Consider the following 26,972-nt stretch of genomic DNA (forward strand, 5'->3'; position numbering starts at 1 on the left):
GGATCAAACTCGCTGCCTCTTGAATGTGAGGCGAGAGCTCCACCTCTAGGCCACCACACTGCTTGTGGGTGCATCAGGGTGGAATCAGGGTGAATATTTATTGGCCGGGTGCCCTTTGTGACGCCTGTGCAGAGTTTGTAGCAGATATTTTCTCTCTGCATCCAGAGAAAGGCATAATCACAGCCTCCTGAATGTGAGGTGAGAGCTAACAGATAACTTACATATACCCATAATACATGGGTATGTAATATTATATGTATAATACTTCCATATACATAATACTTATTGTGTGAATGAGCATTAGGCAGCCATCTTAATGTGTTAAGGAAGGAAAAATGGAAATTTTTGAAAATGGCTGAAACCCTGGACAATAACTGTGGATAACAAAGCTGGAAAAGATCCAGAGCTAGAAAGAAATGACCATGTAGATAAGAATGCAGCCAAATACTAATCTGTAAATTGTTTGCTTCTTTGCCTGATATCATCAGAATAGGATGTCTATAGTGATCTGTTGATTATACAGGGATACAAAGTATTTTTGTATTTGTTTTGAGTTTAATATATGACTTTTTGTCTATAGGGAAAAGCACGTATCCCAGTTGGAAAACTGGAAGCTGCACAGCAGTTCCTGAAAACTGTCAATCAGTCGGAGACTAATGACTACATAAATAATGGACAGGAAAAAAAAGTGACCAGTATAGTAGAGGATATGGTTGCTGTTCCTCCACCTTCACCAAAAATACCAACAGATAATACTGAGGTAGTCTATGGTGTTTGCAGCCAGAAAGTTGTGAATCTTAAAAATAGACATAATCATGTCTATGACATAATCATAACCAAAATTCAGGATATAGTCTAGTCAAAGCAACTTGGGGAAAATTCTTGCAAGAAAATAACTTGATTTTCTATTTGTTGTTGGACAGTTAAATAATATTAGATATTTGAGTTAATATCTAATATTTTCTTAATTTTTTTTTTACCCAGGCTTCAGGGTTGTCCTGAAAAAAATACTCTATTTCTCCCCCCCCCCCCCTTAAAATTTATCAGTTAAATTTGGGAAATTGCATATAATGTTTCACATGTTTGGTTCCTGTCAGCTTTCCAAAAAAACCCCAACTCCAAGTAAAGATGCGGAAGCAAACATTTTTCCAAAGTTCTCTTTACTAGAATAGGCAAACTGGCACATCTGGGAAAACCCGAATCTGAAAAGCCCAGGTTTTCCTTCAGTAAGTCAAAGCTCCCAAAACCATCCCCTTTCCCCCCAGTCGATCACATGCTCCAATCAACGTCCGTTCCATCTTGATCCAGCCCCCTGACCACTCCTCCTCCAGATGCTGGATCGCTGACCTTGACCGGCAGGAAGAATGCTATTATGTCTACTAACAACTCCTCTCCTTAATCCCCCTCCTACTTTTCCACACATGAGAAGGTGGCAGCATTGAAACTTCCAGCCTAATATGGCTTCCAAAGCTGACAGTTCCTTTTTCTCCATTAATTTTGTCATTGCATTATAACATGAATAAAGGTAGTCCTCAATTTACAATCATTTGCATAGTGACCATTTGAAGATAGGACAGCACGGGAAAAAAGTGACTTACAATAGTCCTCATTTTTATGTGTGTCATGGCATCCCCATAGTCATATCAAGAATTTTGGGAGCTTGGCAAATGGCAATGTATATATAACAGTTGCAATCTCTCAGGGTCATGTGATTGCCATTGATGACATTCCCAGTAAACCTCTGACAAGCAAAGTAAGTGGAGGAAGCCAGATTTGCTTAACACCAACATGGGTCACTTAACTGTAGCAATTTGTTTAATGACTGTGGCAAAAAAAGATAGTAAAATTGAGCATGGCCTACTTAACAACTGCCTTGCTTAGCAATAAAAGTTCTAGTTCCAATTATAATAGTAAGTCAAGGACTACCTGTGGTACCTTACATGTTATTTGTATGTATGTTGTTAAGGATGATGTAATGATGGTACAATATTATGGCTGTGCCAAGCATGAATGAAATTTTGTATAAGACACTACTGTTTTCTTTAAAATATTTACTTGAAAATGGAGGGGGCGTCGAGGAGGAGAAAGCCGCACATGCTGGATGAGCCTCTATCTTATATGCAGCTCTATCATTCCTCTCTATTGTAGTTGTTTCCTGTATCATATTGCCACCCTAGGTTTCATATCTAGTGTTTGTGTGATGCATTTCCTGTTCTTGTTGTATTAGTCACTCTAATAAGATGGCTTCTTCACAGCGATGGCTTGTAGTGTGCTTACTACAGGAAACTACATGAAACATGGGGGCGTCTTATACATGGGGGGTGTCTTACAGATGGAAAAATACAGTTCTTTGGCACTAGTGATGCATCCCTCTTTGAACACAGTAGCTGTGCCTTTGAAAGATGAAAGTGAGAACTTCCTTGAAAGATCACTCTGGTCATCTGTGCATTCAAAAATAATTGTTTTCCTGGCAAAGCAGCTGTGTTCATGTATGTACCGTGTTTCCCTGAAAATAAGACCCTGTCTTATATTTTTTTGAACCCCAAAATAAGCACTTGGACTTATTTTCGAGGAGGTCTTATTATTTTGGGGCACGTGGAACAAGATGGGGCTCCTCTTGCCATCTTACCTGATTTCCAGTTCTGTCTCCCTAACCCTAACCAGAGGAAATGGCGATGACCGGCTGTGCATCAAAAACCCGATTGGGCTTATTATCCGGGGGGGGGGGTCTTATTTTCATGGAAACAGGGATAATTTGGAAAACTCCTTGAAGCAGCTGTGCCAAACTGCAAAGGATTGTATTGCCTCAACATTTTGAACACAGGAATTTCACTTGTGCCAGTGTGCTCTGCGAAGCATGCTTTTAAATGCTGCGCCCAACCTGTTTTATACCTGGGCGATGTACTCAAAAACAATTAAATTCATTTAATTCAAGTTAATTTTTCAATTTTAATTCAGACACAGTCTACAGTATCTTCTACCGAAGGCTGGGCTGAGATTCAAAGCGGTGGATTTTTGCTGCATGGCACCTTTGATGAAAACGAATCTGCAAAGTCTTTTCAAGAAGCTCTGAATCAGTGGAGAAGTGGAAATTGTTCCCAGAAAAGTAAAGAAGAACGTTCCTGCCAGGTTGAGTCAGGTATTGGCTTGCATTTGTTTTGTACAGCAAAACCTTTTGAAACCACCAGCATAAAAGTTTAACATTATTTTCAATCTAAAAGTAGGATATGGTTGCATCTTTTCCTGCACATGAAAACAGTAACAAGTTGCCCCATTTTCTTCAAGTGCTATGCTTGTCTTTCTGTCTCGTTTTGTATGCAGTGCAAAATTACCATTCACATATTTAATCATCCATTCGACTGTTTCACCATTTTTTTAAAAAATCTCTACTTCTCTGCTGATGTTCTTCCCAGGGCCATGGGGAGCTTGTTTACCAAGCCTTAATGGAATTTCAGTGCAAAGAGCTTATGATTGTGGTAGTATTGATTTTATGAGTCGCATGTTCTTCTAGTGAATATTAATATTCTGGATTATTTTTGAAGGATTTTGTTTAAATATTCCACAGATTCTGTTATTTATTCTACAGTGAATATTGACAATCGAATAAACAAGAATGAACATTCTATCATGTTTGGTAGGTGTGTAATAAAAACCATGCATACACTAATTCAGAATATTTTTAAAGACTAAAGTATAATGGGAACCAGTGCCTTTTCTTTTGACTCTCGCGGACAGAAAAGCTAGGAAAAAAAGTCATTTGTTGCTAAGTGAGACAGCTATTAAATGAGCTTTGCCCCATTCACATAGCAATTGTTAAGTGAGTCACTGCAGTTGTTCAGTTAGGAATATGGCTCTTAGGAGAATTTGGCTTCTGCATTGACTTTGCTTTTCAGAAGGTTACAAAAGGTGATCACATGACCACTGGGAAACTGTCATAAATATGAATCAGTAGCCAAGCATCTGAATTTTGATCACATGACCATGGGGATGCTACAATGGCCGTAAGTGTGAAAAACATAAGTCACATTTTTCAGTGCTGTTGTTAACTTTAAACACTAAATGTTTAAATACACACACACACACACACACACACACACACACACACACGTGAACTGCTCAAAACTGAAAAAGTTCAACACTACTCACAATGGAGGAATGGTTAGTGAAGATGATAGAACTTGCAGAGATGACTAAATTGGCTTCCCTGATTAGAGAAAAAACATGAACTATATTTATGACTGACTGGAAACCCCTTACAGACTTTTTGCATGTACCAGGTAAAAATGCACTTGATGATGATTTTGATGATTAGCAAAAAAACAAAAACAAAAACCTAGCTAATAGGAAAAAGGGAGCTTATCTTTTTGTCACCATAGAGCACTCTATGGTGTACTCATATTTGTACTCATATTTGCTTCAGAGAAAATTGGAAGCTACTTCTATTTCTTTTTATCCTTGTCCGCAGGACCTTTGTCTTCTTCTTTTTTCTTCCTCCTTTTTTACTTACTTTATATTAGTTTTTGTTAGTTTTTAATCTTCTCTTTAAAACTTTTAACATTTTTTAAAATAAAATTACAATCAGGCAAAATTGGTACCTTCATATGCTAAAATAATAGCTAACAATTTTCTCTTATTGTTATAGAAAATTCAGGTACATGTCAGGTGCAGACGAGCCCTCCAATTATGAAGAAGTCTATTGAAATTGAATTCAAGGAAGATAGCTTGAACTATATGGAAAGATTATTAATTAAGAAGCATAGAAGGTATTGACTGGATCGCTGCGCTATGTGAGGGAAACTGCATTTTCAAATGAATCAAACTATATAATACTACTTTAAAGTGTTGCTTTGCAGAAGGATAGCTTATCCCAAATGCTGATTAGGAATGAATTACAGTAATAAAATACCAAGGTCTGTTTTTATTACCATTTATGCAGTTAGCAAGCAATTGCAATAGATTTCAGATTCTTCATCAAGAGAAGAAGATAATTGGAATGAATGTTAGCATTGTAAACAGTTATTGTTTGCTACTGAACTTGAATTATTCAGTTGCTTGTGAGCAAATATTGATGAGAACTGAAAAACAGTGGAGCACTCCTCAGTGTAGGTCAACTGTAGATGGTTGGAACCAATATTGTTTTATTACAATTTATTTATTATTATAGTTATTTAATACAGTTATTTGTATCCTCCTCAAAATGTTCTAAGGGCTTAAAACAGTATATTAAAATACCCAAAGAAGCATTAAATCTTTAAAAAATGTTCACTTCCCAAAAAAACTAACGGAAGAGAATTATAGGTCTGGAAAGGACTGTGGAAATCTTCTAGTCCAAACTCCGGTCAAGGCAGGAGTTTCTTCCATCCCAGACAAATGAATGTCCAGTCTTTTCTTGAAAAACACTAGCGACGGAGGTCCCACAACTATGGGAGGCAAGATGCTCCATTGACTAATTGTTCTCACTGTCAGGAAGTTTCTTCTTAGTTCCAGGTTGAATATCTCTCAGACTAGTTTTCATCCATTGCTTCCTGCCCTGCCCTCAGATGCTTGGATAATAAATCAACCGCTCTTCTCTGTGACAGCCCTTCACGTATTTGAAGATGGCTATCATGTCACCCTAACCCTTCTCTTTGTTAGGCTAAATATACCTTGATCCCTTAACCATTCATTGGATGATTTAGCCTCCAGACCTCTTATTATCTTTATTCTTCTTCTCTGTACTCTTCTTTGGGCCTCAGAATCTTTTTTTTTCTTTTTTTTTCTTTTTTTTTTTTTGTATCATAGTAACCAGAACCGGATGCAGTATGCCAGGTACGCAGAATAGATGGGTGTTATTATTTTTCGTGTTCTTGATGCTATCCCTGTATTAATGGATCCTAGAACTGCGTTGGATCTCCTTCCTAAAAGGATGGAGACTAACTAGCTCCACAGGGAAAGCTCCAAAGTAAGGGAACTATGCCATTTTCCACATCTCTATACCCTTGATCACACTACAATGAGCATCATACCATTCTCTCCTGGCCGTGTCATGTCAGGTGAGCAGATTCAACCTGGAGAAGGCAATCCCAAATAGAGCAAATGCTGAAACCCAATAGGGTCTTATAAGCAACAACTAGCATCTTACATTGGGCTTGGAAGCTTATTGGCAACCAGTAGAATAGCAATAGCACTTAGACTTGTATACTGTTTCACAGTGCTTTACAGCCCTCTTTAAGCGGTTTGCAGAGTCAAGATATTGCCTCCAACAATCTGGGTCCTCATTTTACCGACCTCGGAAGGATGGAAGGCTGCGTCAACCTTGAGCCTGGTGAGATTTGAACTGCCAAACTGATCACAACCGGCGGTCAGCAGAATTAGTTGCAGTGCTGCATTCTAACCACTGCGCCACCGTGGCTCTCAGATTAGGTGTACTTTCAGATTAGGTGTGATTTTGCTGACACTGGTCAGCAGGTAAGCAACTACATTCAGTGCAATCTGTGACTTCCAGGTCATATTCATGGGCAACTCCACGTTCACCCCTTAGATCAGGTGCTGAAATTAGTTATAGTATCATTGAATCCACCAAAGGATTATGCGCTTGATTTTTCTTGCAGAATACAATTCTTTTAATAGATAGAATGTTTAAAGCACTACCTTCCTTATTTTCATTTCTAGAGCTCCAAACGATGAATTGTCATATAACATTATAATGGATGAACCAAAAGTCAAGGAATCATTGTCAAATAGAATTCCTGGTACTTGGAACAGAGAAAAGGAAGAAGAAGAGGAGACAGAGAAGGAGAAGGAGGGGGAGAGGGAGGAGGAGGAGGAGGAGGAGGAGGAAGAAGACATAATAAATGCTCGTGAAATAGGTTAGTTGGCTTTTCATACATCACTGTGTACGTCTAAGACAAAACAATTTCAAGAATTCACTTAGTAAAGTGAACTTTGGGGGAAGTGAAATCAGGTATTAGTTGATTCCAACACGTGTCAGGGGAATGTTTAAATACAACCAGGTATTGCTGCACCAAACCCAAAACAAAGATTTGCAATAGTGTAGAAAATAGAAAGATTTTACTGAGAAAAAGGAAGCTACAATTGTTGAAGCCCTTCTCGTTACTTTAAAAATCTGATTTGAGTGAATCCCAAATGGTACAATTTTAAGGAAAACTATAGTTGGGATTCCTAAATATTGTTTGGGCTTATTATACGAGGGTCTTTGTTTTTTGTTGCCCCTTAACAAGCGTAGAGACAAAGGCAGAATCTTCCTTAATTTGGAAGCCTAGCTAAAGAAAAAAATCAGCAGAAAAAGTAGCTGATGTCTTTTTTCATCCCAAATCCATTCAATTAAGAGAGAGCGGCAGTACTGCACTTTACTGCCCTCTGCTGAATGGAGAGCTAGGGATCTAGTCAAGTTACCTATATATATGCTTTGGTAAGTATAGAAAATGGGGGGAATACCTTTATCCCCCTTTAGCATAATCAAAAATCTGCCAGAGTCTTCTGAGAATTCATCTCACCACCAGGGGGAAAAATGTCTTTGGAAAGCAAAGAAAGAGAATTTTGGATGCCTAACAAAACATTGTTCTTCAGATACTGGCATAATTTAATGCAAAAACCCCCATCCATACCATATTACCGTAATTTACTATTAACTGTTGGTATTTTACCTAGAGAATATTTTTTTCATTAAAATTATCTCCTGCCTTTTTTTCTGTACCAGAACTCAAAAGCTCCATACATTGGAATATCAGTTTGTCTCCTAATCAGGCTAAGTAAGACAGCTGTGTTTTCATAGCAATTTATTTGTAAAAAAAAAATAATAAAGGCAGGTTATAAACAAATAAATAGAATTAAATAAATAATATGGATTAAATATTATTTAATATTGGCGAACATACCCAACCACCTTCCCTGTGACTCATATCCGTTTTCACTATAAATGGATCAGCCTTCATTAGATGTAAGCAGGAATGATAATTGTTCTTATTCAGCTAAACAGAGTATTTACATAATTTTATATACATTTACAGTTGCTAATAAGATTACTTTCATTAAAATCAGAAGAATATATTCTAAACAGAGAAAAAAAAATCATAGAAGAATTGTCATTTTACTTAGGTTGTTTTCCATATTCTTTCATTATCCATATAAATCCACATTATTCTCTCATTCATACAGTGCAAACTTATCATTTTCAATAAAGATACATCTTCTAATTTTAAATGTATTATGTTAAATATTTAAAATATTTGTTCTAAGGCAAGAAAACCATATTTTTTCAATAAGTATGTATTGTTATTCTAGTCGTGCAGAAATATATATTGTCAGCCTTAAAAATTGGCCGATGGCAAAATTATTATTTTTTATTTTCCAGCTATAGAAATGAAAAAGTATTGGGCAGATGTATTGGAACAAGAAGAGCCTGGGACTGTTCTTACAAGTTCTGAACCTTCTTTGAAAATCAAGATCCTTGATGATGTGAGTATATAATGCCTGGTTGGTTTTCTTTTAATTTGGTCACATATATTAGTTGGGTCACTTATATATTACAAAAGTGTATAACATCTTATGTTAATTATTTAACAACCTATTTAACTAAGTCACATCTGTTGCTGTTGGCACAGCAATATCAGATGGGACATGCATAGTAAGTTTTCGTTTTGTTGTTGTTGTTGTTCAGTTGCTAACTTTTGTGTCCAGCTTTTCAGGACGCCATGAACCCTGGCACGCCAGGCCCTCCTGTCCTCCATGGTCTCCTGGAATTTTTCCAAATTCATGTTCATTGCATCCATGACATTATCTAACCATCTCATCCTTTGCTGTCCCCTTTTCCTTTTGCCCTCAATTTTACAAACTATTTTTTTTTTGTTTTGTTTAGTGAAGGAAAAAGATCATGCAGAGCCAAATTAATCTAACAGTAGCTAAAGTTAAGCAGAACACAGTTTAATAAAGTTAATTGTACTGCAGGTAGTCCTTGCTTAGTGATAACAATTAGTACCTGAATTTCCATTGCTAAGCAGTGTGGCTGCAAAGCTCATTACATCACTGTGCCTCTTAGCGATAGCCATTCCAGCAGTTAGGTGAACCATTGTGAGTCTTTAAGCAACAACCTCATGTGACTCCCAACTTTTGACTTTCTGTCAGCTTCCCTGTTGACTTTGCTTGTGGGAAGCCAAGGTTCCCACCGGAAAATTGCAAATTGCAATCAAGGAAAGCTGAGACTATTGGAAATTCAGACTGGTTGCCCAGCACCCGGAACACAATCATGTGACCACTGGACTGCTGTGATAGCTGGAACTTTGAGGATTGATTTAAGGATGAAAATATGTAGCATAATTAAGAACGTCATTTGGATATATCATCAAATGTTACACCAAATTGTTACTTCCATGGTCTACAATAGACGACAGAATCCCCTGGTATTTCCATTTCTAGTCCACACATTAAAGGGTTAAAGCTGGAACAATTAAAGGCCATTTCTGTTGGGGCTGTCTATATAATTACCCACAGTATTGTTTCCAGAGGAACTGGAATGTTTTATGCTTTTTGATATATAAAGGTAGATAATATTGAACATTTTATTAAACTCTCTATAGTCTTCATCCTTTATGTATTGTTTGGTTTTTGCTTTGCTTTTGTCTGCTTTTTTTCTCATTTTTGCCAGCTGTTTAATGTTTGCTAATATTTGCTAATAATGTTTGATAATATTTGATAAGAAGGGACGCGGTGGCTCATGGCTAAGATGCTGAGCTTGTCGATCGAAAGGTCGGCAGTTCAGTGGTTCAAATCCCTAGTGCCACCTTTTGGGGTGAGCTCCCGTTACTTGTCCCAGCTTCTGCCAATCTAGCAGTTTGAAAGCACGTAAAAAATGCAAGTAGAAAAAATAGGGACCACCTTTGGTGGGAAGGTAACAGTGTTCCGTGTGCCTTTGGCATTTAGTAATGCCAGCCACATTACCATGGAGACGTCTTCGGACAGCGCTGGTTCTTCGGCTTTGAAACGGAGATAAGCACCGCCCCTAGAGTCGGGAACAACTAGTACATATGTGCAAGGGGAACCTTTACCTTTTACCTTTACCTTTTACCTTTACCTTTAATGTTTAATAAATAAACATCAAACTATATATTTTTAAACTTTACTGAATAGAATCTGTGCTTAGTGCAAACTAATAATTTACCCATCACAATTTTCCAACAAATACAAAGTCCAATTATCTTATAATGTAATTTTTAAGATAAAATATAATCTATGTATTTATTTTTTATAAGGCTTGTAAAGAAGAGACCGAAGAAGAATCCACTAATTTTATAGTAATGGAAGCTGGGTCTGATGAGCTGATATATTATGGGTAATTATTTCAACATAATTATGAACTGTGCATTTGTGAAAGAGCCAGTTTGCACCTTAAGCTTGATAAATATTCCGAGAATACCAGCAGATCTTGAATGAGTCTCCAGGACAAGATGGGTTGCATGCTATGATATTGAAGAAGCTGCTGAAGATGTGGCCAAAAGTCTTTGAGAAATCTTGGAGTATAGATGATCTACCAGATTACTGGAGAAAGGCAAATGTCTCAGTTTTTGAAAAAAGGAAGGAAGGAGGACCTAGGGAACTACAGACCTATCAACACGACAACGATACCTTGGAAGTTCCTAGGGTAGCTCATAAAGTGATCAGTCTGTAAGCATCTTGAAAATAGTGCAGTGATTACTAGAACACGGGTTAGTCCAAAAACAAATGTGGTCTGAATAACAGCCCATTTTTTTAAAAAAAGACAATAGATTGTAGGCATGCTATGAACATAGTATTTCATGACTTATGAAAACATATGCTATAATATTGACAACATTCTGTTAAAAAGGCAATAGAAATGAATGGCATATTTATTAAATGGATTCACAGCTATTGTAAAGAGAACAAGTATATTTTTTAATCGTACTTTGGTCTTTGATCCAGTAGCCTTATATTTTTTCATTAATGGGTTGAATAAAGGTTGGAAAGACTACTACCAGATTTGCAGATTTCACAAATTAAATGGGCTCAGGATTGTCAAACTTGCGGCCCTTAGGGCGGATGTGTCATGCACTGGCCACGCCCACACCCGGTTTAGTGAAGGGGAAAAAGTCACTTATACATCACATGATGCCGTGATGATGTGAGTTTGACATCCCTGTTCTAGGTAATCTTCATATGTATAGGCTTTCATTCTGAAGTTTATATGCTGAATTATATGGGTGCAAGTATATAAAAAAAACCTGCACGACTCTACTATCGATCCAGTGCATGGATCTGTTTTCATGAGTTATTTAGGAAAGGGACACCCATTTGTAAAAACCTCAGTTTCAGGCTCTAAACTAGAACATAAACAAGTCGCTTTAGCCCCTTCACATTAAGCAACCATATTTAATAAAAAATAAAAACAAAAAATCCCATGATTTCAGAATAATTAATATAATTATTTTGTTTTCTAAAAATATAATTTATTTCTATGCTACTTTAAAAAAAAATATAAAACAGCTTATTAGAATGACAGTGTAAAATAATGGTTTATTCCAATTCAGATAATTGCAAACAATTAATTTTCAAATACCTTCAGTATGAATTCACCAAGAAATCGCCATTTATAGGTTGCAGTTTCAGCATTTGTTAAAAAATGTATGTTTAACTCATAGAAACCTGTGGGATGATGCCATAACATGATAGTTTGATCATTTTAAATTCTATTTTTCCCTTTTATCTCAAGTAGTTCTATGTCAAAAACTCAGAAGACTGAACCAGATGTTTTTCTGCCTCCCTCCAACAATATGATTATAAGGTCACCTCTTTCTTCTATAGTTAACAGAGAAAAGGGCTTAACTTTTCTTTGTAGCAGACATGAAGAAACTCCTAAAAGTAAGCTTATAACATTTTCCTCTCCTGTTAAAGTAGACTTGTGTCAACATTGTTCTAGGCTCGTTCACAAACTTCAGAGGCAGCCTTGCTAACAGCTTCTGTATTTTTCTCAAGGGTACATTTTCAGAAAAACTGCTAATATGCTCACTAGACCACTGGAATGCTGATACATTTTTAATATAAGTATCTTTTACTTCTTGCTTAGCTTAATAGACTAAAAAAAACCATGCCATATAGGTCTCAAACTATTTTCATTAGAACAGCTGAAGTAACAGAATCTTTCAAATCTGTATGTGCTTCCCTCCTCCCGTCTCACTTTATCTTTGTGTGAATAAGGAATATGTCAAGTGCAGAAGACCAGTCCACATGTGAAGGTTCAGTTAAGCTGATTTGTTGCTAAACAGACTATGCACATGAATCTTCTCAGTTAATGGCCAGCACCTGGTTAAGAGTTAAATAAGGATCAACGGTACACAAGGAGGGTTGGACTTATTTCATTTGTGGCTACGTAGGGATTCTAGGCTGATCCCTTTTTTCACTCCCCTCCCTCCAGGTTCTGCCATGCCCTCTCCTACACGAGGGACCTGAGATGTTTGCTCTAATTAGTTTGTTGGAATAGACTCATTCAACAGGCTTGTCTGATTGTTGCCATGGGGGAAGATCATTCCATTGTCCTCCAAGGCCATTCTTTATGCCTTCTACATTTTCAATCATATATAAAACATTTTCTACTGGGTACATGGCTAGAGGAGAAACCTATATGGTTTTAATAATTTAGTATTCAGAATAGCTAGAGGACAAGGTGAAATGTGGCAAGGGATAAATGAAACATGGAAAATTGTACAGGGAATACCCTTGGCTCCCCCCCCCCGATTAACCTTAATTAATAAGCTTTTGAATTTTAAATACTAAAATAATATCAGCTGGAAGCTAGCAATACAACAGTTTCGGCCTGCATTTGGTATATCAGTCTGAGAAGCAGTTCTGAATAAAACTCCTTGGTGTTTCATGTGAGCTGATAAAACTCGAGGCCTAATTATTCAAGAGGCTACGTGCAGCGATTTAAACTGACAAGATCTTTTTTCCTCTCAATTCTTTAGCAAGAACATCTTCACAGTTTGAAAGAGCTGACATTGCTGGTAGTTGTTCCTGTAGAGAAGAAATGACTCCCAACTTCTTATCTGAAAGAGCAATAACAAAAGACAAGAGTGGTAAAATCAAAAAGAAAAGCTTTTGCATGTCAAATGAGCAGACACCAAGTCCTCCTCAACTGGCTGCCAGCAAATCTTTCCCAGCAATGGAGTTAGTTAAAGAAAACAATGTGTCTCAAGGCATGCATGATGCTTCACCAGTTATTCCAGAATATTCTTTGGTACTACTACTACATATTATTACTACTACTGCTGTTTTAGCTTGAGAGGGATTTATCTCATTATTTATTGAACTATTATTTGGAGTGCCAGTCAGAATCATTTCTGGTTGTATGGTTCACTGTACTTTCAGGCTGTCACTCAAATTGAAATGCTTTATGTGTTGGCGGAATTCTTGAATCCATGGGATCTATGAGGGAGGAAGGAGAGGAAACATAATCCCGAATTTTGGAAGAGATCTTACATGCAAGGAGAAGCAAGGCTACTAAGATACATGTTGTCTATATCGTCATGATTATAGATAGCATTCCCTGCCTTTATCCCCTTCCTTTAGCTTCTTTCAGGGGAAATAGTTTCCAATCACACACTAACTTTCTGTTTCCTTTTACTTCACACAACAATTCTTTTTTTTCCCTCTCTCTTATTTTCTTTTGTGTGTGTGTGTGTGTGTGTGTGTGTGTGTGTATCTATTGTATTCCTTTTTTTTTTGTATTTTTGTATATATGTTTTTGGTTTTGTGTTTATTGAAAAATTAATAAAATATTTTTTTAAAAAAACATGCTGAGGATGTAACAATGAAGACAGGGACTATTGTATCCTGTTTTAAAGAATTTTTGCGTGAAGTAAAAGGAAATACACACTAACTTTCTAAGAGGCCCCCAAAGCGTCTACAATGAATAAATAAATCTGTTTACCTGGCATGCACAAAAACCACATTCCAGGGTTGTTCTGTGATAATTTTACAATAGGAAATCTTCAGCAGTCAGGAAGGAAATAGGGCCACCATTCATACTTTCAATTTTCCCTTCTTTAAATATTCTGAGAAGAAAAGATTCCACTATTATTGGTTGGTGCTGGGGAGGAAGGGAGACCAGTGTATTTCCTCTTGTGTCCCACTTGTTTGCAAAGTGACAATTCGAAAAGACCTTTGGTGTTCCTGCAGATGGGTTTTCTTTCAGTGATTTATTCAGCAAGTACATAGCCGTGCCTAGGATGATTCTTTGAACATTAAGATGCAGCTGACGCAGATGTGTGAATCTTTACTGGGTTGACAATTGTGTTCTTCTCGTAAAAAATCCTCCTTAAGGTCACACAGGCCAATCCAGAGCCATCACTACACTTTCCCATTGCCACACTTTAGATGTCTTGTCTTAAGAGACATCTGACTTTTAATGGACTTTTCTGACCTTTTTTTTTTCACTTCTAAAAAACTCATCCTAAGTCCATTTCATTATCCCTTCCCTTCAGAATATTCAGAACTGCCTATTTAGAGAGTAAAATGGGTTTATTTGGATCAGGAAAAATTGAATACTCCTACCACATACAGTTATTTTTTCTCACACATTAGTCACACAACTCAGCCCAGCTCCTGTGGCCTAGAGGTGGAGCTCTTGCCTCACAATCAGGAGGTTATGAGTTCGATCCTAGGTAGAGGCAGATGTAGGGGTCTCCTGCTTGGGCAGGGGGTTAGACTAGATGACTTGCAAGGTTCCTTCCAATTCTGTTAATCTGTTAAACTCTTTATCAAGTATGTAACATATACATACTCTTTCTTATACAGTATACAGTTTATTCAGTTCACTGTCTTGTTTTATTTTTTCTTGTCTTTTGAACTCCGCTTCCCACACAGCCATCCTTCACTGGACTACTACTTTTCCATAGCAATTTCTGCTCCCCCCCCCTTTAATAATATTTAATATCAGTGGAAGCTTAAATGATAAGAATGTACTGAGGAGGATATGGGCCTAGAAAATAGATCAGTGATTCTTGACTCTAAATAGTTAGTTACATTCATTTAAATATATTTATGCATTAATGATTCCCATTTGAAACTCATGGTATTGTGAGAAAATACTAGATTTCACCTGGCTGTTTTTAATATTTTACAAACTTAATTTTCTTATGCTGTATCCCTTAATTGTTTTATAATAGCCTCAAAGAAGATTTGTATTGCTTGACTGTTTCAAATATTTAATATAACACCAGCCTAAAGCATCTACTTAATGTTCCTCCTTTAAATGTAAATTTTTTTAAAAAAGAAACCATATTAGTAGAGCTGTCTGCTGATCCTGTGCATGTATGTAAAATTTGCTTCCAGCATTTGCACTGACAAGTGAGGCCGTTTGGTTTGCTGGACAGCAGTATCTTCCTTTGTTATTTCTAGCTGTACTATAGCTGTGACATCCCATTTCTGTATGTCTTTAAAAATGTGTTTTTTATTTTATTCATCATTTTATTCCTGTGGAACCGAGAAAATTTCAGTATATGCAAATCCACTTACCATTTCCCAGGCTTCATGAAGAAATCCAAAATAATGCACATAGATAAAGTCAGCATTTTAATTCAGTTTATAGTATTAAATAAATACTATTAATAGATAGATAGATAGATAGATAGATAGATAGATAGATAGATAGATAGATAGATAGTATTTATTTTAAAATATAGTTATGCCTACATTCCATATTGGTTCTATATAGAGATGGAGCTTAATGAAAGTTTAGTAAGACAAGAATTGACTGCAAAAAGATTTGATTAATATTTGGCAATCTAGAAACAAGTTCCACTCCATGTAAGAAACCTAATTTTGAATAGGCAAGACAGGACAGCAATGTCACTACTATATTCATACTGAATGCATTATACTTACATTGGTTTCCTAATATTCTACTTTCTCTTCTGGGCAAGATGATGAGCCATCCTGGTACTTTTGGGAAAATCTCTGGGTATAGGACGTAGCGTAATTAAAACAAAACCATAACATCACCCACCCACCCCAAAAAAGACCTAATACCAGCAACAAAACACTATCATTTCATTGCCTACCTGGGACCTTAAGGAGAGACAATAAATGATGATAGTCCTAATTATTCTGCCTATGTCAAGTTGCTCTGGATTTTAGATGTTTTAAATGGATTATTCTATACATGAGCTCATGTGGAGGAATTCAAGACAACATTTAGTGTTATTTTTCTAATCTTTTGTTTTTTGTTTTTTGTTATTCTAGCTGTCACAGGTAGCCCTAAGAGAGAAACCTGTTTGTAACCCATACAAAGGACTTGAAGAATTTTTTACAATGGGTTCAAATTGTTTACAACTTAAGATGGAATCCATTCCTTCATCATACAAGGCCCAAGATTCTCCAAAGAACATCATTTCATTTTCAGGTAGTCCTGCACAAGAACATTTCTCTAGTGATGTTTCTACATATTGAGAACATTTTCAATGCATGGTGGTTTCTCTTTCATTTTTAAATTAAACAATTTTGTCTTTATGTGTCAGAACCATAGCATTATGCACAAGCAAATTTTGGCTTCAGTTAGACACAGAAATATTGCACCATTTTTAAAAAATTGGCATTGTCTTATGCCATATGTAACTACTAAGCAATGTCACATTACACTTATTGTGGGAAATATAATTATGTAAGTATTTTTTTTTTAATTTCTTATGGTTCAGGGAACTTGATTATCAAGAGAGCTCTTTGGGAAATCATTAATTAATCATGTAGGGATAACTCACTTGCTTAATAAACAACCTAGTCATTAATGAAAAAGCTACACATTGTCTGAAAACACTTTTCCATTTCACTTTTGTTGGCTGGTAAAGTAAATGTTTTGAGTTCATCTTCCCAGATCATTCAGGTTTTAACCTTGGAATGTTTATCATCTTGGGGTTGCAGCTGAGGTCAAGCTTACTTTCCACCAAATCTGTCCAGAGAAAAGGCTATGAATTAAAGGTCTTTCAAAGGTTCCAGTTGGTGACACAGTATGACAGCAAGACAGTGTCAGCTCAAGTCTCAAGAGCTTTCACTGAAATTCATTTTCAACTCAAGGTCAAAGACAATAAAAGACAGGCACATGATACAATAAGTGTAAAAATATTTTTTAAAAAAAATCAAGAAAACCGTAAAACAATTAGCAGCTAACATTTAATAGCACGATGGAGGATCCAGGTATTTTCTAATATCTATAGCTATAAGAATTTTTTAGAGGTTTCTGAAAAATGGTTACCACCAAAGAGAAGACAGCCTCCTGGTTGCAATGACAATTAGAATTATTAACACTTGGAAGAATTAAACATGATTGCTGTTAGGTGTACAATGGACATTTTAATGGCACATGTGAAAGTCTGAACAGAAACAAATTTACGTTTCATATGAGAGGCTTATCTATGTATGTTACTTATTGCCCCAATAGTTCCCCACTTCAGGCCAAAGTAAATAGAGTCCTATGTAGACACTATAGTTTCACACTTTAGTTTCGTGCAGATGGTACAAAACTGATGTAGCATAGCGTACCATATCAATTGCTATCCATAAAGGCTTTTCCTTAACTCTGTCAGTCCTTGCTTCTTGTTCTAGTTCCATGTACTAATATTAGGCCTATTGTTCTAGAAAGCTACCTAAGTTCAGAATGAAATGTTCAATGGCTGCCAGAGAAAATAAAACAAATAGGCAGAGAGAAATTCAAATCATGGGTTTGAATTCTGTATAAGACTGTTTAGACTTTTTTCTTACTAACTGCTAAATAGAAAGTAATGATGTAAATATTTTCAGTCACTTTATTTTGTGGCTATGAGCTGATGAGAACTTTTATTTAATCTGCCTACTTTTACTATGTAGTAGATCTATACATTGATTATTTTTAATTAGATCTCCATATTAGCAACAGCTCATTATAGTTTTTTAGACAAATTGATGAATGTAAGTCTGTATTTAATTTAATAAGCCTATGATGCCTTTCACTTTTCCTTTTTTTTAGTGTTTATTACAGAAAGAAAAAGACTGAATCAAGACATTGCCTTTAATAGTTTGTTTTATTAAAATTTGCCCTTGCCAATTTAAACTGGCTGCTACCAATTAATCAACTTCAAGATCTAGATGAATGATTTAATTAATGCAAGCTTGGTCTTCTAGCCAATTTTTTTTCCTGTTGTTTGGTACATAAGTTTCCCATCTTTGCTTTCTCACAGAATAGACTACAGATTTACTGCTTGCATGCTTTTAACAGCAGTTGGGTAGGAAGTAAGAAACTGAAAAATCTTCACCTTAATTTCTCCAGGTCAAGTTGCTATTGAAAATGAAAGATGAAGAAAGAGAGACAGAATTCTTTTAATATTGTTCAAGTTCTGAGAAAGGGTAGTTGAAGATTTAAGTACTGTACTTTTTGGAGTATAAAACACACCTTTTTCCCCCCTAAAAGGGGGTGAAAATTTAGGTGCATCTTATACACAGAATGTAGCCCCGCCCACTGACTGGCCCCCACCCTTTAGCATCTGCCTCCCAGCAGTTTACCTCCTTGCAGCAAGCAGCAAGAAGAAACAGCTGGTTTCAGCTTCAGCACAGCCTAATTAGCACAAGTTGATTGGATCAGCCTCCCAACTCTCAGCTGTTTTGTTCTCAGCTATTTTGCGCGGGTCTCTGCTGCTTGCTGCAAGGAGGTAAATTGCTGGAGCAGATTTTTTTTTTCCTTGTGCTAATCAAGCTATGCTGAAAACGAAAATGTAAGTAAAGCAGGCTGTTTGCTGTTTGCTGCAAGGAGGCAAAATTGTGCAGAGGCAGAGGGAGATTTCTTTTTCTTCTTTTCCTCACCAAAAAAGGTAGGTGTGTCTTATACTCCGGTGCGTCTTATACTCCGAAAAACACGTTAGTTACTTAATGGTGTATGCATTTAAACCAATGGCTGTTGACCAGTATATATATATATATATATTAAAATATAAAATTTCTGATTGTCTTAATTGGATCTATTTTTTCATCTTCAGGACCTGAGCAGTGGACAAGGCACTTGAGTCTAGGGGAATGTGCTGATGAATGTGTAGTACAAGAAATATTGAACAATGAGCTTGGTAGACCATTAAGTAGACTGGGAAGGCAAACTCCATGTACAAGACTTTCTCAGTCAAACTTATCCATTGGTGAGTTCTTTACAAACTAATTGGACATTGATAGCAGTAATTTAACCTCCCTGCATAATTCCTTCCCAACACTCTAATCAGCAAATGAAAATCAGTTGCAGTATTTCAATTCATTGAACATTATTATGTGTTTTACTCATTGACTATCTAACATTGACTGATGTTAGATATAGTGTGAAGAATTAAAGTCAGCAGTTGAGATTTTTTTATGTATTACGTCTATGATGGACAGTCATATATCACTTCCCCAAAAAACTATTTTGTTGGTAATAGAATTGCTGTTGCATTGTCTTTTTTTTTTTAATCCTGTAATAGTAATCTCCATAATTGCATTCCTGCATACTCATTCCCCTTTCTGGCCTTTTGCTTGATATAGCATGTATAGAGTTACAGTTTAATAAATGTTTTATTTGTCTGGCTTACTATATAAGCAAGTAGCTCATTTGTGAATCAGGAGAAGAAGCAATATTTTTCAGTCTTTGTTATTCAGGATTTATGAAATGATAAAATAATGTATACTAATAGCAAACCCATCTTCAAGGTTTTGATCTTCATGCAAACAGAATCTTTCAGAAAGAAGAGGGATAGTATTAGCAGACTCATAAAGGCTTGCAGAAATACAATATAAATAAAATTGCTCAAAGAATATATTAATAATGACAGAATTACTGTGGAGGAGAGACTGGAAAGTAAAAAAGGGAATAAAATACCATATCCTGGAGGGTGGGAACATACAGTCCACGTTACAACAAACATGTCCCATGTACATTTTCTAATATCAATTATAGTTGAAATATGATCATGAAAGGAAAAATATTATACAATAAGAAATCATAATGTTCCACTGTGTTTATTGTTACTTTAAACCAGTATTTGTCTCCTTCAAGATGTGCGGACTCCAACTTCTTCACATCTTCAAACTGCCAAGATTAAGGAACACTCAAACAAATGATTGCCTTAAAACAATCATGATCCACAATATGATACTTTACTCCCATGCATACTAGTTCTTTCAATGCACTGCTCAAAACTGATACATTTCTCTCTTTTTTTGTTTCAGGTAATGTTTCCTCAAGACCTTTTTCTGCAAATATTCCCCTTTGCAAAATGGTTAAACACCATCCTCGCCCATCTTCAGTCATTGAGACAGGATCCAAACATTTAAATACACAACCTTTATCTCAAGCGGCTTTTGAAATTTCAGAAATTTCAGGCATTGATGTCACTGAGAATGATGATCCTTCTTTAGAGTATCACACCAGTCAACAAACCCTAACAGATTTAGACCATGAATTAAAGAGTATTTCAGGTAATTGTGCCAGTTCATCAAAATTGCTTGGCAAAACAATGTAATTTTGTTAGCTTAAGTATCCTTGTAAGATGTGTATTTTTTGCACATATTTGTATGTTACTTTTTCTAAATTTTTGGATTATTCATAATGAAATAGCCAGAAATGGAAGCATTTGCAGTTTTATTTATTCTGCCCTATTATTGGCTAAAGAATGGAAGATGTAAACAAGTAGTCAAGGTGTAGTATTCTTGTGCAGTATCTGTTTCTAAAACTTGGAACATTCCTTTGGATATAAATACAAAGCCTTATTGATCAAATTATAGTTTAGTTTGAATGAATTTATCCTAGAGATCATGTTCTCTTTTTTGTTGTTTTAAAAGAAGAAAAGTGATTTTAAAAGAAAAAATGTTGGGTTGGAAAGCCATTGATGGATGTTTGGGTATAGAAGGATTGGCTAACATAGTAGATTATTTTAATGGGTCAGACGGTCATATGGTGAGCCTCATTTCCTTCCACACAGGAGGACTAGGAAATAGAACCCAAGCTATTTTACTAGAATAAGTATATTGAAGAGCAGAAGAAATCATCTATGGGAACGCTGCTTGTCAAAGGTTTAGAGGAGCAGGGAGCAGAAAGCAAAGTTTGGGATTAATGAAATGAGTTGGAGTAGAAAGAAGTGAGGAAGGATGGATTAGCAAGCAAAGAGATAAATTTACATAATAGGCATAAATAAATAATTCATTGTTTAGTGTACTAGCTTTTGGTTCCTCTCTGCTTTCAGCAAACAGAAATTGCATTTATTTATTAGGAAGTCAAACTATAATAGATGTTAAAAAAGTAAAAGGGAAAGTTTCCCCTGTCCAGTCATGTCTGACTGTAGGGAATGGTGCTCATCTCTGTTTGCTAGCAGAGGAAGCCAGCATTGTCCAAAGATGTTTCCGTGGTTATGTCGCTGCCATGTCTATCTGTTGAGGCTCATGAAACGCTGTTACCTTTCCACCAAATTGGTACCTTTTATCTAGTTGCATTGGCATGCTTTTGAACTGCTAGGTTGTCAGGAGCTGGGACAAAAATGTGAGCTCACCCCATCACATGGTACTTGGATTTCAGGCTGCCAACCTTCTAGTTGACAAGCCCAGCATCTTAACTGCTAGGTGACGATGTCCTGTAACAGTAGATGGTAAAGGTAAAGGTTCCTCTGCACATTCATGCTAGTTTCCGGCTCTAGGGGGTGGTGCTCATCTCCGTTTCCAAGCCGAATAGCCAGCGCTGTCTCCGTGGTCATGTGGCTGGCATGACTAAACCCCCAAAGGCGCACGGAACGCTGTTACCAAAGTGGTCCCTATTTTTCTACTTGCATTTTTTATTTGCTTTGAAACTGCTAGGTTGGCAGTAGCTGGGGCAAGTAATGGGAGCTCACTCAGTTACGCAGCGCTAGGGATTCAAATCACTGAACTGCCGACCTTCTGATCGACAAGCTCAGCATCTTAGCCACTGAGCCACCGCATCCCTTAACAGTAGATGTTACAAGCACGTAATTTAGATTATAATTTTTCAGTAGAATTGTAAATCCTAAAACTTGATGTTTTGAGCAATTCATTAGTCTACGACATTGTCAATGTCTAAATCAAAAGAAATAGACTATTTTGCATCAAGTTGGGGGTGCATCTCCAACAGCCTTCAGAATATGCAATCCTTACCAATAACAACTTTTCCAACTTATTAACGTCCCTGTTAATTAATGTGGCAGATTGAGAGAATGTAAAATGTGTTGAATCCTTTTCTTTTCACTTTTTAATGCTATTGCTTCCAGTAGAGCATAGTAGTCCTGACCTGGCACAGTATGATAGTTCCATAAGATTATAGCAGAGTCAACTAAATAAGTACATATCTATATTACACTGAAGAGTTTTCAGCAATATTTTGAAAATTTTGTATGTAAGATAAACGTTGTCAGAACTGGTTGTTTTTCCTATGCTTTGTAAATATTTCAGACATCTAAGAATTTCCATTGCATGTAATTTAAATATATATTTATATATCAAACATTTCAGATTCCTGGGAAAATCTCAATGGTTTAAACCGTGGAGACTTCAACAGATATTCAAAAATCACATATCGGGATTTGCATAACAACTATGAATTAAAAGACTGTAGTCAAGGTGACGCTGTAAGGTTAGTTAAACCTGACTTTTATTAAGCTTTGAGAACACTTTTCTGTACATCTCAATATCCCTTGCTTTGTGAATAAAGGCAATTTTCTTATATAAAATATTCCTTACAGTTCTTTGAATAATTTTCTGTAAATAATGTAGGTCTTCATGATTGTTAGAAGAATGGGGCCTTCATGTAGCTTAATGTGTTTGTCCTAATTATTTGCTAATATAATTTGCTTCCTAATTATTAGCTCATTTGAAAAATGTTTAGTTATACATGGTTTGAAAACATTAGATTTTCTCTGTTTCTAATAATAATGGCATCTTCCCTCAAGTAAGAAGTCTGCAAATATACCGTATTTTTCAGAGTATAAGACACACCTTTTCCCCGCCCCCCCACTGACCCCCCACCCTTTGGCCTCTGCCTTGCAGCAGTTACCTCCTTGCAAGCAAACAGCAAGAAAAAACAGCTCCTTTCAGCTTCAGCACAGCCTAATTAGCACAAGTTGATTGGATCGGCCTCCCGACTCTCAGCTGATTTGCTCTCAGTTGTTTTGCGCAGGGCTCTGCTGCTTGCTGCAAAGAGGTAATTTGCTGCAGCAGCTTTTTTTTTCCTTGTGCTAATCAAGCTATCCTGAAAACGAAAATGAAAGTAAAGCAGGCTGTTTGCTGTTTGCTGCAAGGAGGCAAAATTGTGCAGAGGCAGAGGGAGATTTCTTTTTCCTCTTTTCGTCACCAAAAAAGGTAGGTGCGTCTTATACTCTGAAAAATACAGTATTTTTTTTCATTTTTTCTCTTACTCCCTACCTATGTTATCTAGTTTAGCCATTTCCACCAGGATCTCATCAGAGCTTCTTATGGTTTTAAACTCAGTCTTACATCTGCATGAAAACCCGAAGCTGCTTTTACTGCCTATTTGCATAGTAATAACATCCCATAACTTTCAGAAGATCCAACAATTCTCTTAAACGTATTAATTCTTTGTTCATTGCCTCAAAATTAAAAAGCCTCCTTAAAAATTCTATTTCTTTAGATTTGATTTTTCAGTGGCTGGATGGTATTGTTTAATATACCTGCTGAAAACTGTTTCATAAGTTTTTATAAATGTCATTTAAAGTTCAATTTCTTTGATTTTTTTTAATGGGAAACAGTAGAGAGGTCAGTGATGATATACAATCAGGCCATTGGGGCAAGATCTATGAACAAAAGTTCAGAACCTAAATCAAGAGAATTGGAAGAAAGTCCCAAATGCAGTAAGGTTGGCATATTACATGTTATATTGATTAGAATAAGGCATAGGACTATTTTAAGAATGAGTGGATAGTCTATGGGAATATTTCCTGTCCCACTGGCTACCACACAAACCCAAACCATAACTAAGCCCTTAGAAGTAGTCCAGGCAAGAAGCACCAACTCTGAGTACTAATACTACCTTTGCTGTACATCTCTCCCTCTTCACCTTTACTGTCCAAGAAACTAGGGAGGGTCCCTCCTGAGATGTTTCTTAGGCTTCCATTGCTTCTGTGGCCTAAGCTGCCTCTTATCTAATTGTTGCTGAAACTGCTCTTCAAATTCTGTTGCTGCTCCTGTCTCCCAGACCATTCTCCTTATCTCCTTATCACAGACCATTACAATAGAGCTAACCTATACTTAATGGCAGGCGAGACTTATTTTTCTTCAACAGATAGTCCTCAACCTACGACCACAACTGAGCCCAAAAATTTATGTTAAGTAAAAAATTTATTAAGTGAGTTTTGCCCCATTTTATGACTTTTCTTGCCAAACATTTTAAGTGAATCACTGCAGTTGTTAAATTAGTAACACGGTTGTTAAATCAATCTGGTTTCCATTGATTTTCATGACCCTGTAAATGTGAGTCAGTTGTCGAGCTTCCAAATGTAAATAACGTGACCATGGGGATACTGCAACGGGCATGAGTGTGAAAAAATGGTCATAAGTCACTTTTTTCAGTGCTGTAACTTCGAATGGTAACTTGGAGCGGTCATTAAGTGAACTGTTGTAAATCGAGGACTACTTGTAATCTCTTTTTTTCAATATCTTTGTGCTTGTGACTGAACAGCTCGGTTGTCATTTCAATTTAAAATTCTAAATTTATTTTTTTAGCTTCTATGATGAACATTATACAGATGATGAGGAAGACAAGATGGACAGACAACAGGTGATAGAATTGCAATGAAAAAAGAATCCAACCTCATATGATCATCTATTTCAGCCTTCTAACCAATCCAAAATGCTTGTCCCAAGTATGGTAGATCAACTAAACTAAAGTAAATAAATAAATTAAATGCACATTGATACTAAAAGATAAATGAAGAACAATATAGTTTGGATTTTCTTCCTGTCTTTTTCTGTAAGAAAATTTAATTTACATTTGCCTTATGTCTACCAATGAAGCAAGAAGTTAGCTTCATTCAGAAATGTTGTTTATAAAACTTTCTAATTCTTCAAAACTCAAGTTAAGGGTGAGTGACCAAACCCTCCAAACAGAACTGTTAACTAGTGCACATCTTGACTAATGATTGTAGCTTACCTGGATATCCACAAAGGAAAGGATGTTATGAATACTTTTCTTAGGTTCAGGATTTGCCATAGTTCTACTTATTTGCTATTGTTCTGCCTATTCTGGAGATTGTGGCAGAATCTAGGACAGTGATGGTGAACCTGAGACACATGGGTCAAAAGTGTCATATCATGACATTTTGGGTGACAAGCCAGTGTTCACCAGCACCCAACAGCTATTCTCGAAATCACAGCCCTCACATGATTTTTGGAGACTGCAAAGGCCAGGCAAAAATGGGGTAAGCTCTCACATGGCCTCTGGAGCCTTCAAAAATTACATAAGAAAGGAACTTTCTGCTCCAGGAACTAAGGCCTCATATAACTTGAGGTTGTCTCGGATAGGCTGAAGAGGCCTGTCAGCAGAAAGAGAACACTGTCTGAAGGTAAGTGGCATGCGAATTCTGGGGATCACAAATGTGATTGGCCTGTTTTTTAAAAATAAATGAATATGTAAAGAACTTTTTTCTTTCTTTGTTTGGAGAAGGGTGTGTGTGTGACATGCTAGCATGCAAAGTCAAGTTATGCATTTTCCAAATTTTTGACACGTCAAGCCCAAAAGGTTCACCATCACTGATGTAGGAACTGAATCCATTTATTACCAGTTTTGATGTATTGTGGAAGTCTCACTTAGCAACGGAAATTTTGGACTCAGTTGTAGTTGTAAGTCGAGGACTACCTATAAAAACTATATACCCAAGATAACTATATGTCTTCTCACATGGCCTGACATTTTTATTATTGCTCATTAAGCATTTATGCGTGACAGCTACATTTTACTATTTGGGAAGCAATACATTAGGGTTTTTTAAGTCATAAACTACAAAGAGTAGTCTGCATGCAAGCAGATTCTTATTTTCAGATGGGGTTAGTCTTTACACACTATGTGTAGGCTACTGGTATGTAAGCAGCTAATTGGTCAACCATTGTGTGGGTTTCAGTTGCTGCATCTTTATAGTTATTGAAGCTAGAGTTTGCTGGGCATTCCCACTAGTGAAATGAGAGAATAACAAACCTCCACAGTTCTACATACATATGTATTTAAAAGCTGCATGTTCTACATTTTTAAAAAATTCATGGATTAAAATCCCTACAAAAATTTGGCCTATTAAAAAGCTTTCTTTATCAATTAGAGCCTCTCCCATATTTTAACTTCCAAATATTTTTTTTAAGTGTATTTGCTCTTTGTCTCACGTCTGATTTGTAATGTATATTATCTCAAGACCTTCACTCAATAAGTTGTTGTAAATAAGACCTCCACTCACTGTGTCTTAAATTTCACTTTTGTTGTTGAAGCAGATTTTGTTGACGATGCCATTAAGATGAACAGTGAAAAATTAATTGCTGGTCTGATTTTATATACCTCCTACAGAATTAGGAACTGCTTAATGTTTTTAACCAATACAATTCTTACTTTTTGTGGCTTTGCTGTACTATTTAGATCACTACTAACTTCAACTCTCTTACTGTTGTCAGGTTTCTTGTATTCCTTTCAATAGAGGCTGACTTCATTTAGATGGATCATTAAAGAAATTAATCATTGGTGTCACACACAGTCTGACATGCAGTTTCTATTGACAAATGTTTATCTCTTGCAATAAAAAAAGCAACTTTTATTATCACAATTAGAATGTTTACAGAACCTAAATGAGAACAAATAACACTCTCAAGTACTTTGTGAAATGGGTACAGGAAATAACTGTTCTCCTTTTTTTATATAGTATTAACCTTTCTCGGATTACTTTCCTTGGCTTTATTGTATTTTTCCACTTTCATTCGGAATTCAT

General features: G+C 36.3%; 1 protein-coding gene across 1 annotated transcript in view; it reads left to right on the top strand.

Annotated features, from left to right (window-relative positions):
* Positions 1–24,805, top strand: part of ZBBX (zinc finger B-box domain containing) — a 40,457-nt gene extending 15,652 nt beyond the window's left edge. The window contains exons 7-19 of the mRNA XM_070946358.1: positions 581–760; positions 2,959–3,139; positions 4,643–4,763; positions 6,652–6,848; positions 8,354–8,457; positions 10,248–10,327; positions 11,723–11,871; positions 12,972–13,243; positions 16,249–16,408; positions 19,008–19,160; positions 20,221–20,469; positions 22,507–22,627; positions 24,733–24,805. Coding sequence (XP_070802459.1) covers positions 581–760; positions 2,959–3,139; positions 4,643–4,763; positions 6,652–6,848; positions 8,354–8,457; positions 10,248–10,327; positions 11,723–11,871; positions 12,972–13,243; positions 16,249–16,408; positions 19,008–19,160; positions 20,221–20,469; positions 22,507–22,627; positions 24,733–24,805 — 2,040 coding nt within the window. The remainder of the gene's footprint in view (positions 1–580; positions 761–2,958; positions 3,140–4,642; positions 4,764–6,651; positions 6,849–8,353; positions 8,458–10,247; positions 10,328–11,722; positions 11,872–12,971; positions 13,244–16,248; positions 16,409–19,007; positions 19,161–20,220; positions 20,470–22,506; positions 22,628–24,732) is intronic.
* The last annotated feature ends 2,167 nt before the right edge of the window (positions 24,806–26,972 follow it).

Source organism: Pituophis catenifer, unplaced genomic scaffold, assembly GCF_029215685.1.
Source record: "Pituophis catenifer annectens isolate HBS135680 unplaced genomic scaffold, rPitCat1.0.hap2 SCAF_6, whole genome shotgun sequence".
NCBI lineage: Eukaryota > Metazoa > Chordata > Lepidosauria > Squamata > Colubridae > Pituophis > Pituophis catenifer.